This window comes from Chrysemys picta, chromosome 22 (assembly GCF_011386835.1).
Source record: "Chrysemys picta bellii isolate R12L10 chromosome 22, ASM1138683v2, whole genome shotgun sequence".
NCBI classification, from domain to species: Eukaryota; Metazoa; Chordata; order Testudines; family Emydidae; genus Chrysemys; species Chrysemys picta.
The window spans coordinates 22,323,191-22,336,564 of record NC_088812.1 but is presented as its reverse complement, the minus strand read 5'-3'; the positions used below and the strand labels follow the sequence as shown (position 1 = coordinate 22,336,564).

Sequence of the window (13,374 nt, the reverse complement as noted above, 5' to 3'; positions counted from 1 at the left end):
TGAGGAGCTGCTGAGGGGCCCCTCACTCACCCAAAATCCCCACAGATCTCCCATGGCTCCTTATTCACCCAGAACACCTCACTAACTATCCCCCAACAGCCCCTAACAGCTCCCCCATGTCCCAAATGGTTCACCCCATTCACAGCCTCTTGAATCCCCATGGCCTCTCTCTTCCCCCACCCCCACCCCAATTCCCATGGCCCTCTTTCCCTCCAGAGTTCCACTCTGAGCCCTCCACTCACCAAGCCCCAAAACTCCCCCCATGATACATTCCCCCTATAGGGACTCTGGAGAAGGAACCGATTTCCCCCATCACTCAGTGCTAGAGAAGGGGACCCCCAGCCCCTGTGGGGCCCCACAGCAGCAAGCCTGGCTCCCACCCTGATTCCCAGCTCCCAGACAGGAGCTGCCCCCGCCCCCCACATGGCGCCTGTACAGACACGTCCTGGGGTATGAGAAGCAGGGGCCGACATGTCTTCCCATGGGCCATGGCCCTGCTGCCTCCCTCGCCCAGAGCTGCCAGGCATCAGGTGGAGGCGGATGGAGCCGACAGGGTTCCCAGGCATGGGGAGGGGCGAGCAGGTGCATCAGGATGGGGGGGGGGGGTCACTCCTGGGGGCAGTAGGGGCATAGCAGCCAGCATGAGACAGAGCACAGGGGGATGATCCCAACTCTCGCAACCCCCCAGAGCACACCCACACCCCAGCCAGCCCCTCCAGCAACAGGGAGCCCCAGGACAACCAGAATCTTTGGCTTCCCCTCAAACAGCAGCCAGGAGAGACTGCAGACAGACAGCCCAGCTTCCCCCCCCCCCCCCCATGTCCATGGCCTGGCAAGGGCCCTGTCCCACTCCAGCCCCACCCCCCACCACTGCCCATGGACTGGTGAGGGCCCTGTCCCATGGTAGCCAGGCACTGGGGTAGCTGGCTGGGCCACAGCCCAGCTTGGGTTTGTGCTGGGACCACACAAACATGGCCTCCAGGGCTTGGAGCTGGAACAGGGAGGGTCCCAGCTGTGGCCCATCCAGGTTCCCTCATTCCCTAGCCCTGGGGGGATCCCTGCACTGGCGCCTGGGAGCCCAGAATCCTCCCAGCCCTCTCTGCCCCTCATCCCAATCCCTCAGAGAGCAGTGCTGACAGGACCAGCCAGGGCTCAGAGCCTCCCACCCAGCCGCTTCCCCTCCATGACTCTCCATATCTCATCCCCTGCGCAATAGCCATTGACCTCCTTCCCCTCCATTAACCCCTGCCGTGCCAGCCCACTCCCACCCCCCCATGTAGTTGACCCCTGTGCTGTGGCAGGGAAGAAGGGTGGGTCACTAACCAGAGACCTCATAGCTACACAAGACCTCCCATTCCAGTGTCACCTGCCTTCCCGGCATGGCCTCCAACCTCTCTCAGTGCACTGCGTCCGAGCGCAGAGATGACGCGATACGGCAGACTGGCTGAGGTGGAACCCACTCCACACCCTGCCAGACCGGGTCCCTGCCCAACTACGGGAGAATCCCCACTAGCAGTGCAGGGGCAATGACACCACTGGGCTGCTCCAGCCCTCCCACTGCCAGTCCAGTCACCGCAAGGCGGGCTTCACCAAGACTGAGACAGGCTCAGCTGGGACCCAGTGACAGGCAGCACACTCTCCCAGGAGGGGCTGAGACCCACTTCCCTGCGCTGGCCCAGCCTCCCACTTTGCTCCCGTGGGGGGGGGGGGGGGGGGAAATAAGTTCAACTCTAACACTTCCACGTGCTGCCATCTTGAATCTCACTATGGCAGGCCATGAGGGAGCCAAGAGCTCCCAGCCATTGCTGAGGGGTGGCTGGAGGCACCAATTCCAGAGTCTTGTGCCACCCCATCCCCAACAGCAGGACTGAGCCAGCACCCCTAACCCCTCCTAGCAGAGTGCCCCGGACGGCAGGCAGAAGCGGCAGCCAGTCACCTTCTTAGGAGGCCCCACAGCTGCTAGGAACAATTCCTTTGCACCAGCCTGATCTGGGGCACTTTGGGGTGCCCCCCCTTGCTGGCCATGGAGCTGGTACAATGCCTCCCCCCCCACACCCATGCAGCACTCGGGGGTTAGTCTTTGCCATGATGGCACATGCATTCCAGGTGCTCCTGACTGGAACCCCTGCCCACTCTGCCATGGGGACCCCCAGTGCAGGCACCACCTGGCTCCCCACATCATGAGTTACCCCCCTCCCTCCCCCAAGAGATGGGGTGCCAGGATCTCTCACACCTCCTGCAACGTAATCCCCAGGCAGGAGCCATTAAGGTGGAAGGGAAACCGGCCAGGCCAGCTGCTCCTGGCCCTGGGCCCAGCCCCAGCAGACTTGTTGGTGTTACCCCACAGCCCCACATTGGGAACTCGCAGGACAGATCCTGGAGCCAGGGGAACTTACCTGGGGGTACAGTTTCCAGGGAGGCAGCACCCCAAGCCCCATCCCCTTCGGGGGGGGGGGGGCTGCTGGTGGAGAGCAGCAGGGAGGGGGCTCACCTCACTCACCCCAGGTGCAGAGGGAATTCAGCCAGAACAGAGCCATTGGGATTAATGGAACCTGGGTGCAGAGGTCACTGTGCCAGCCCCCCGCCACAGATGGATACTGGGGCAGGGGGATCACAGCTGGGCGCAGACACACCAGCCCCATACTGGGGGAATGGGACTGATCAATAACCCAGATAGTGCCACAGCTCCCACCAGCTTCAGCAGGTTGTTCTCAATAGGACAGTGTGGGACTCCTGGGTTCCATTGCCAGCTCTGGGAGGGGAGTGGGATCTAATGGGTTAGAGCAGGGGAGCTGGGTATCAGGACTCCTGGGTTCTCTCCCTGGCTCTGCCCCACTTACTGCTAATGACCCCGACATTTATGTCCAAGGTAACATAAGGGGGGCAGGGCGCAAACACCCCTTACAGTCCCCTCTCCCGCCCACACAAAGGGACAGGAAGAGATGGGCCCTCTTGCTGCTGTTTTCTATGCAGAAAGGATGTAAAACATGAGATTTGTGCATCAGCTCCCACACTGCCGCGCGCACACACACACACACGGGGGGGGGGGGAGAACATTCCTGAGCGGGGAGAGTGCCCCCCACCCCCAGGGAACAGGTGGAGCAGCCCACACGGCTGAGTCAGCATCACCTGACGGCAGCGTCCCTGCTGCACACGGGACTTGCGGCTCCAGCACGGAGACACCACACCCCCCGTGGCACCATGCCCACAACACCCGCCCGCCCCTCCAGCGCCCGACGCTGGGAACAGCCAGATCCCAGGACGGGGTGGGGGTAGTGTGGGTGCAGACACCCCAGCCTCCCAGGGCATAGTTACGTGGCCCCGGCTTAGCACATCGGGACTCAGCCCCGCTACACATCACACGCCCCAGCAGTATCTCTGCTCTGGAGCAAGGAGCTGTGTGCAGGACTGACAGGAGGAAGGAGCAGACTGGGATTAAGGGGCCCTGGCTGGGATAGCGGGGGGCTGCACTGGTTCCCAAGCAGCTCCTGATGTTTGAGATTGGCAGAGCCCAGCTCAGGGGGGCAGAGTGGTGAAGGGCAGTCTCTGGGGAAGGAGAACAGGCCTGGGACAGCCACAGCAATACGCCCTGACACACGGCCCCCGGGACCCCGCTGAGGCTGGGTGCAGAGGGAGGGCGAGTGGCAGGAATCAACACAAAGGGCCTGCGTGACAGAGCTGGGGGGCTGGAGTGCGCAGCCCTGCTCCTGCCTCTTGGGGTGATTGGCCAGTAGTTCCCTATGCTGACCTCAGCAGGAACCCACTAGCTGCGGGGCTCCAATAACAGCCCCCCCAGTGTGGAGCTGCCAACAGCAGCAGAGAAACAAGGGCCCAAACCTGGGGAGTCAGGACTCCTGGGTTCTCTGGGAGCCCTGCCCCCTGCCACTAGGGCAGGGAGTGGAGGAAGGTCCCAAACAGCTGGGCAGCTGCCACATCCCACCCCAGAAGCGGCTGCCTCCCTGCCCCAGGAGCTCCATGCTGGTGCTACCAGCCCTGGCGACGCAAGCCAATGAGCTAATCCCACCCCGCTGCTTGAGCCGCTTATCTGGCCAACGCTGTGAGGAGAACGCGGCAGCACTGGGTGGGCGCCAGGCCTCCCTCGCCCCCGGGGAGCCTGCCCGGCTTTATCTTGGATAAGCACAGCTGGGAAGCAGCCCCTCCCCCAGCCTGCCAGGCGTACAGAGGGGAGCCACGCACCTTCAGCTGCCCAGAGGTGGGAGCTGGGGAACTGGGCCTGGCACTGCCCTCACCCCACACAGAGCACTCCCTGCACCCCAAACACCCGCTCTCTGCTGCGGGAGCAGGGGGGTGGACAGAACTGCTCTGAGCAGCGGGAGGGAATCCTGGAGGGAGGCCGGGGGGTGTGAAGGGAACAGTCTCCAAGGCCCCAGCATCTCTCAGGCACCAACCCAGGGCACACTAGCCTCATCTGCAGAGTCCCCAGGCTGGGCCAGCCTGCAGTGGGAGCTGGGACCAGGGCACGGTGCCACCCGGCCTCCTGGAGACCATGAGGCAGGGACACAGTCCCCAGTGTGTGCCCGGAGCTGGGCCCAGCCCCTGGGGCCTGATGTCAGGGATCCCTGCAGAGCCTCCACCCGGCTCCCACAGCTGGAGGAGGCTGATAGGCTCCAAGGCCAGAAGGGACCACTGTGATCATCCAGCCTGACCTCCCGGATAGCCTGCCCGGTTCATTCCCCCGCAGGCTAGAGCAGGGTGGAAAGAGAAAGGGCCAGTCTTGCTGTAACATCCAGCAGCAACAGAGAATCCCCCACGCCCTGGGGGAGCTGGTCCCTCCCTGGTAAAAACATGCACCTTATTCCTAGGCTGAACTTGTCCCGCTTCAGCCTGGCTCAGGGCAGGCCTTTGTCTGCTAGACGATGAGCCCCTCGGCCAACAGCTGTTCCCCACATAAGAACTCAGACTGGGATCAAGTCACCCCCCTTAACCTTCTCATTGTTTAACTACATTGAACTCCTAGAGTCTATCACCACTGGGCACCCCCTGAGGCTCCCCTCACATGGGGCAGGAGGCACTGGCACAAGCAGACACCCACAGACTTGTCTTCCCCCCTCCCCCGGCTCACCCTAGCTCCAAAGCGCTGGGACCTGCAGCCACCACCGCAGCATATCTCCATCAAATAAGAGCCCATGCTGTGCACGCCAACAGGCAGAGCTGCACAGGACACGAAGGCCCCTGCACGCACCCTCCCAGCAACTCAGGGCCAGCCCCTGGCCCTGTCCTGGAGATGGCAGCCCATGTTCCTGCTCCAGAGGTGCCAATGCCTCGCGTGCAGCCAGGCCCAGAGAAAGGCCCCAATCCTGGGGCCGTGAGCATTGCTGCCAAGGGGGATTCTTGACCTACGTGTTGCCCCCATCTCCACAGCCAGGCCCCAGGGAAGGGCACAGACCATACTGAATCCCATGCCCAGCTGCCGGCCTGGTCACTCATAAGGCATGCCACTGGCAGGGAGACCCACACAGCACCTGCACCCAGGACATGCCACCAGCTTCATGGTGGGAACGCTTGCACACTCATCCAATCAGGCAATGGGAATACTATTGTGTGACTTTCCTGACCAATCAGGCAACACTGCTTCAGCAGCGTGCGCAGCCAGGGGCCCCAAACGCAAGCACAGACAGGACTGGCTGGTAATGTGGCACCGAGCGGGATGGGCACGGCACAGCCTCCATGCCCTAGTCGGGAAAGCAGCAGCCTCCCACAGGACACCAGCAGCCCCTTTCATTCCCCCCAGCACCCAAGAGGCCCCTATCCCACCTCACCCACCATCATCAGGCCAGTCCTTGGGTGCTGAAATGGGGATAATGGTAACTGACTGGGAGACAAGCACAGAGGGGGTGTTTAGATACATGCCTAACTCCCAGCCCCCCCACTCTAACCCGCTAGACAATGCCCTGCCCCCACCACACCAGCCAGAACACCTCCCAGCACAGCTTCCCCATGAGATGCCAGCTTCTCCGCCCCACAGGAGGCATATGCAGGTGCCGGAGGAACCACAGCACGAGACTGGGGGCCTGCACAGATGCACATGATGTGAAACACCCAGCCACTTGGCAGGAGCCAGGCTTGAAACTCAGCTGCAAGGGAGAGGCATGGCCCCTGGAGACAACGGGTCCCAACACGCCGTGCCACCTGATGGCTGAGGGCCAGGTGCAGCAGGGCCTGCTGGGGCCTGTAGTCCATGCAGCACATGAGTGTCTGGAACGATGTTAGCTGAGGTAAGAAAGGGGCACATCCCTCCTGACTCCAGTGTATTAGGGCATCAGCTGAGCCTCAGTGACGGGGGAGGAGATCAGGAAGGAAATCTCCCAAGCTGGGATGGGCTGGCACAGTCCAGACATGGGCCTGGGGAAGGAGAAGGCACCCCCGGCCCCCACCTCCCAGCAGGGCCTGCTTAGAGCTGGGAGCTCAGGCTGCAGGAACCAGCAGGCTGTGCTAGGAGTGGGGGCAGCAGCTGGGAACCAAGAACTGGAGGTGGCTCCAGCAAATAGGAGGTGTGGGCAACCGGAGGCAGAGGGCACAGTGACCGTGGAGGCCCAGGGGTTAAGGCAGCACCAGGACTAATTGAGAGCTGTTGCACATGGCTAACCAGCCAGGATTAGAGAAAAATATAAGCCGAGTGGCTCTCCATTCCTCTACCCGCCCACAACAAGGTCATTGCCAAGAAGCCAGCACCCTGTAGCCCCCTAGAGCCAGCAGCCTGGGGCAGGGGATTGCTGGGAGACAAGGCTGATAGGGCCTGTCTACACTAGGCAAGGAGAAGCTGCAAGAAGCCACTCCATGCAGTGCCTGCACAGCTGTCCCCAGTGGGGTCCCAGGCCAGCTCCAAATAAGGGGACTGCCCATCCCTAATGGGGCAAGACAGTCCTGTACATTTCAAGTCCTGGCCCTGGGCTAAATGACTCTTGGACAGCATTTATCCCAGATTCCCTGTGGAGCCGCTCTGCACCTGCCTGATGCTCGGGGGGCAGCGCCAGCCTCTTCCTGGTGGGATGAAGGACCTGAGGTGGGTTTTTGCCCCCCATTGCCATGAGGCCTCACCCCCTGCTCCTCCTCTTCCCCCCCAGAGGCTCCATTCTTGGCCAGGCCAGAAGCCAGAGTTGGGCAGTAGTAAAAGCCACTCAGGGAGTCTGGGCCACTGTGGGGAGCCCCAGACCCTGCACTTGGGGGAGGGACATGGGCCCACCATGGGTCCAGAGCCTCCCTAGTAGAGAAGGGCAGCACCTCCCATTGGAGATCCAGGATCCCAGAATGCACTGCTGCAGCCATTGCCAGGGCACTGGGACATCACAAGGGAATGAAGGACCATTGGGATCTCCTGTACAGCACAGGCCAGAGACCTGCCCCAAGCGAATTCCTAGAGCAGAGCTTTTAGAAAAAACTCCAATCTAAAAATAGTCAGTGACGGAGAATCCACCACAACCCCCCGTAAACTGTGCCGACAGCTAGTTACTCACACCATTAAAAACGTACACCTTCCCTCCACCCTCAATGTGTCTAGCTTCAACTTCCACTCTTTGGATTGGGTTAGATCTTTGTCTGCAAGGCTGAAGAGCCCAGTATTAAATAGTTTTGCCCATGCAGATTCTTGTAGACTGTAATCAAATCACCCCTTCACCTTCTCTTTGTTAAGCTGAATGGAGTGACAGACTCAAGGGCAGCTTTCTAATTCTTTAATCATTCTCGTGGCTCTTCTCGGACCCCTCTCCAATTTACAAACATCCATCTTGAATTGTAGGCACCAGAGCTGGACACAGGATTCCAGTGCCAAACGGAGGTAAAATAACCTCTCAACTCCTCCTCAAGATTCCCGTTTATGCATCCCAGGATCGCGTTAGCCTTTTTGGCCACAGCATCACACTGGAGGCTCATGTTCAGCAGATAATTCACCACAACCCCCAGTCACTGGTTCCCAGAGCCCCTATCCTGTAAGTCTGGCCTATGCTCTTTGTCCCTAGATGCCTACGTTTCCATTTCACCAGATTTAAAGGCAGATATTTCTGTGCGCCCAGTTTACCAAGCAATCCAGAATCGCTCTGAATCAGTGACCTGTCTTCACTGATGAGTAGCAGCCCTGGGATGAGGGAGTCAGGGGCTACCTCTCCCACACCACGGCCCTTCTCCAGGTTGGGCAAGGCAGAGACAGCAAAGGGTCAGCAGACCCCAGCCATAGACACCATGCTGGGGTAGCCACAGGGGCAGTGGGAGCTTTCCTCCACTGGCCTCTGTCCCTTTGCACTGAGAAGTTACTCAGAAGTCCCTGTTCCCACCCCCAAAGGAGCTAGACAATGTGGGGGAGGGGGATGTGGGTTACAGAGATACTCACCTCCATTGTCAGTGCCCCAAATGGACTGGCTCATGCCATAGTCTCCCTGTGCCCCGCCCCCATCACCCCCGTCCCTCCAGCAGGTGCAAGAGCCTCCCTCAGCACAGCTCTCTAGAGCGGCTCAGCAGGAACCACCCCCGCAGACAGTGTGCGCGCGTGTGTGTGTGTAGGGGGGGGGGGTGGACAACAGGCATCAAGGGATGCAGCTCGATTAGGCAGTCCAAGGGTCAGTGTGATTAGGGCAGACTGGCTCTGGGGTGGGACATGCGCACATACCCAGGCACCCTGCCCTGGCAATCCCAGCCTGCCCAGATCGCAGCTGAAACTGGCTTGCTTCCCTTCCCAGCCTTCCCACCACAGGAATTCAGCAGCCAGGAGTCCCCGCCCCTGCCCAAATCACCAGGTTTGAACATGGCGTTGGAGCAGCTGGGCCAGGATCCTGTCAGGACTCGTCTGGTGCTGGTGCTGCTGCCTGTGTTGACAGCAACATGCCAACAACTTGTGTTCCAGGCCTGGTCCCTGCAGGCCCCGTTGTACCCCAGGGGGGCTGTGCTAGCACAGGCCACACTCCTGCCCCAGCAGGGGAGTTCTGGGATGTAGAAAGGGTCTTGCAACGCCTGTGACATTTCTGAACAGCCGCCTCGGCGCAGCCGGAGAGTTTGCAGGTGCTGATGGGAATCTCTGTAGTTCTAACAGGCAGGAACCCTTGTAGGGGCTACCACTGGAGCCTGGGCCCATTGAGCTATACTTAATTGAAAGAGTGGTGAGAACAGTTTTGGCCTTTGGGGCCCAGTGGGGTCTAGTGGCTCCAGCTCCGCACTGGGAGTCAGGATTGCAGGATTCAATTCGCAGCTCTGCTACTGACCTGCTATGCAGCTGCCCTCTGTGCCTCAGTTTCCCCTCCACATTTTACTTACTGGGAGCTCTTTGGTGCACAGATTGTCTCTTATTAGGGATCCATGCGGTCCTGGGCCCAACAGGACCCCTTAATTGCAGCTGGGGGAGCCCACGCAGTAGCCAGCACAACAGCTCTCCCCACACCCCCAGGCAGAACCTGCAGGCACTCCTGTCATAGACCCCAACAGTGGCTACCAGGGTCTTGCGTACCCACCACCCAGCTCCACTGGTTACACCCAGTCCCGGTCTGTAGCGCTGATGGGACCTGACTCACTCCACAGCCAGCCCAAAACCCATCCAGGCCTCAGCGCTGGAATGCAGACAGCACTGGGGCACGCAGAGCGGGCGCCGTGCATGTGTTCCCAGCTCAGGTCGGCAGGGCTGCCGGCAGGTGTCGGCATTGCCAGGGCTGAAGAGAAGCTGCTTTCCCAGCAGGGCCCTGGACTCTGAACCTGGCACTGCCCCACCAGGGCCACCCTGGCCTGGGTCCAAAGCAGATGACGCAGCCTCCCTGCTTGGGCTGTTTGTGTGTGACACAGAAGGGCAGGGACGGGGGAACCTGTTCTCAGCTGGGCCCCCTCCCTCGCTCCACGTACAGCACTAGGCTGGCAAACTCTGCACCCTGCCCTGACCCTACTGTCATCAACTCTATCCCCGTAACACCCAGCTGGGGGAGAACCTGCCTTCACTTCCTCTGAACTGCCGAGCCTCACCCCAGAGCCAGCTGCATTCTAGAAGCCAGTGAGTAATTCCCGCACAGAGCGGGCCACAGGCCTCTAGCTCTTCGTTGTCCCATGGCCTTGGCAGCGCTCACTCCTGACAGGGAAGGGCCCACGCAGAGCACCAGCCCTTAGTCCACAAGCATTCGCCTTGGCTGCAGTTCTGCCTTCAAGCCCTCCCACATTACTTCCAGGTCAGCAGTCTCAGCCAAACGGCTCCCCTCCCCCCAGGCTGGCTGCTAGTAAGTGGGGCTTCCCTCCCTCATCACCAGGCTGTGCCTACGACACAGGGCTCTTAGCACCCACCCCAATGGGGATGCACTGCCCCACTACTGGCTCCTTCTGCCACCCCTCCCATTCCCAGCCACACAGCACTAGGAGGGGAAAGGAATTCCCCCACCAGCCAGCATGTGGAGGGTGTTTGGGGGCCCCCCACCCCATCCTGTGTGAAACAGAGCTGCTCCCAGCCAGACATCTGGGGAGGATCAGAAGCCAGGCAGAGGCAGGAGAGCCCCACAGCTGGCTGGGAACCGGGGATGTCAGGAGCTCAGGGGAATGGGGTAGAAGACACTGTTCTGGGGGGCTAAAGGAACAGAGAGCCCCGAATGGGAAGGTTCATTCACCCCTTCCTACCACCACCCAAATTGATCCCCAGGCCTCCTGGAACATCAGGTCAGACTGAGCTTGGTGCGGGACCCTACAGACAGAGAAGGAGGGAGACCATATTGGGCGACTGATCCCAGTCCCATTGTTAGGCCTAGGGCCTCCTCATAGGCCTGGGGGCAGCATGCTGCCCTGCCAAAGGGGCACAGGGGGAGGTGGTGGTGCTGAGTAAGGACAGGGGAAGCCCAAACACCCTGGATCTAGGAGCCTCCCCCCCCCCCCCCCCCCACACACACCCAGCGTATGAGGCCTAACCCCACTGACAAGACGGGACAATTTGGGTTCTCCATGAAGCTCCCACCCAGAGGGGACCCCTCCTCATCCCAGATTTAGTCTCTGGGCCCCACAGGCAATGTCTGCAGTCACTCCTCACTCAGAAGGTCTGGCCAGCCCAGGCTTTGTTGAGCTGCACGTCCCAGGGCAGGTGCCAGCACTAGCCAGGTGCCCTGGGCACGGGGACACACCCTGGAAGGCTGGCAAGCCAACTGCCTCCCCGTGGGGTCACATCAGCAGCTAACGCAGGCTAGCAGAAGCCCCACTGCTGGAGGCAGCGGCCCAGAGCAGTGAGGACAATTCCCTCCTTTGGGCTTTTCCAGCTCCAGCGTCATCACATAGAGATAAAGTCTGACAGCGACACCTGCCAAGGCCACCGGACACAGCCAGTATCACAGCCTGGCAGGGCGGGGCACCAGCCAGCTGCCCATGGCCCTGGGCGCGCAGCAGCAGCAAGTAGAGGGTTAAAGCAGTGTGAGCTCACCTAGCCAAGCACACACGTCACCACACAGCTCCCACCACCCAGGCCCTGCCACTGCAACAAAAGGGCCTCGGCGGGAGACAATACAGAGGAGCCCAAGGGCTGGAGACTAAGGCGCTGGGCACAGCAGCCCCCTCTGCCTGTCCAAGATCAGACACAAACAGAGGAACAAACACGGCCCTCAATCAAAACCCTTTGCCCACCAGGTCCTTTCCACCCCGCAGCTCCGGGGAGAGAGACACCTGCCCACTCAGGGCCTCAGGGAGAGAAAAATACATGGAGATTAAATCCCAGCCCTTCTACATTCCCCTCTCTCCAATCACAGAGCAGGCCTGGGAACAGATTGCAGACAGGGCTGGGGTGGGGGGAAGAGACCAGCACACAACCCCCTCCCACCCACTCCCCATCTTCCTGAATATTCAGGCAGCCCTTTCATATGTCACAGCTGCGGAGAGGGAGGGTCCGCACTGCAGGTGACAGACCCACACTTGCTGCCACCCCCCCCCCCACACACACACACACACCACAGCCCTATCTCTGGTGCAGCACACCCCACCAGGGCCAGAAAAAGCCTCTCTGGGCACTGAGATGGAGGGCAAAACCCCCAGCCTATTGTTCGGACTGGGCGTTTACAGAGCCAGCCAGATGCCAGGCCAGACAGCAGGAGCTCCCGGAAACAAGGGCCCTGCTAGGAAGAGGCATGGCAGGGTTATGGCAGTGGGGGGGGGGGGGACCCCTATTTGCCCCCAGCTCAGAGCAGGCAGGTGAGTGGAGCTGGGGGGAATTCCTCTGTTCCCTTCCCCCCCTCCCTCCAGCAACAAGAGACCCCCATCACCCCCATTGCAGCAGTGAAGTGCTCTCCCACCACAAGAGACTACAACTCATCTCTCCCCCCATAATCCGGGCTGCCCAGCCTCCCTCTTCCTCCTTCCAACCTGTGATCGGGGCTCTTCTGGCCCATACCTACCTCCACTCCATATAATCCAACCCCCTCTTCTCTCCCTACCTCCTATAGCCTGGGCTTCCCCCTCCCAGGCCCCCGGAGCCTTCCGTACCTGCCCCCCAGCCCCGTATAATCCAGATCCCCCTCTTCTTCCCAGGTGCACCCCCCCCCCGTGTACCTACCCTCCCTCTCCAGCACTCCCTCCGGCCCCCCAGCACTTACCCCCTCCAAGCCCCCTATAATGCAGAACCCCCGCAAGATCCCCAGGCCCCTCTAGCGCTACCTCCCCCCAGCCCGGTATAATCCCGATCCCCCCTTCCTCACCCCTCCCCGGCTCCCCCTCGCGGTACCTCTTCGCCCCCCCGCGCCCGGCCTGCGGTACCTGCGCCCCCGTAGCCCTTGGCCAGCGCCCAGGCCAGGCTGGCGGCGCTGCGCGCCCGGGGGAAGTCATACTGATCCAGGGGCTTGATCTCGGGCACCAGGAAGCTTTTCCTCATCGCCGCGGCGGCAGTGGGGGCGGCGGCCACCATGGCCCGGCCCAGCGGCTCAGCAGCCCCGCTCCATGGGGAAGGGGGCCGGCGCCCCGCCCGCTGCTAATGCACAAGCGGCCGGCGGCGAGCGCATCCCCGGCGCGTCTCCTCCTCCGGCCGTGGCGGCTCCCAGGTGGCGAGTCCAGCGCCCGCCCCCCATGTGATCCCGGCGGCTGTCACTCAGCGCAGGGGGCGGGGCTCGCGGCCAGGTAATTGCCCTAGGTGGGGCGGGGGCAAATGCGAGGGGGGGCTCCCTCCTTGGAGCTCGTGCAGCCGCCCCCCGCCTGGTGCCAGCACCTGCCCGCACTGGGGCGAAAGGCTGGGAGCCAGCCGGGGGGCTCTGCAAGCTCATTACCCCGCCCCCAGCAATGGGGGGCTCTTGCAGAACCAGCCACTCAGCTCCCCCACACATACAGGGAGATGGACGCACCCGACCCCCATTGCTGCTGTCTGCTCTGCACATGTTGGGAAGAAAAAAGCCACTTCATTCTGCTGGGAAGAGACACAAAGGGGCTGCGGGCGGG

At 61.5% G+C, this 13,374-nt stretch overlaps 1 protein-coding gene across 5 annotated transcripts in view; it reads right to left on the bottom strand.

Moving 5' to 3' along the window:
- Positions 1-13,007, bottom strand: part of CAMSAP3 (calmodulin regulated spectrin associated protein family member 3) — a 40,439-nt gene extending 27,432 nt beyond the window's left edge. For 4 of the 5 annotated variants that reach the window (XM_008176602.4, XM_024113034.3, XM_024113033.3 and 1 more), the window contains exon 1: positions 12,703-13,007. In XM_008176602.4, the coding sequence (XP_008174824.2) occupies positions 12,703-12,850 (148 nt within the window). In that variant the 5' untranslated portion in view covers positions 12,851-13,007. Of the gene's footprint in view, positions 1-8,344; positions 10,830-12,702 lie in introns of those variants that run through there. The other variant, XM_065576061.1, reaches the window with a different exon arrangement.
- Positions 13,008-13,374: the final 367 nt, after the last annotated feature.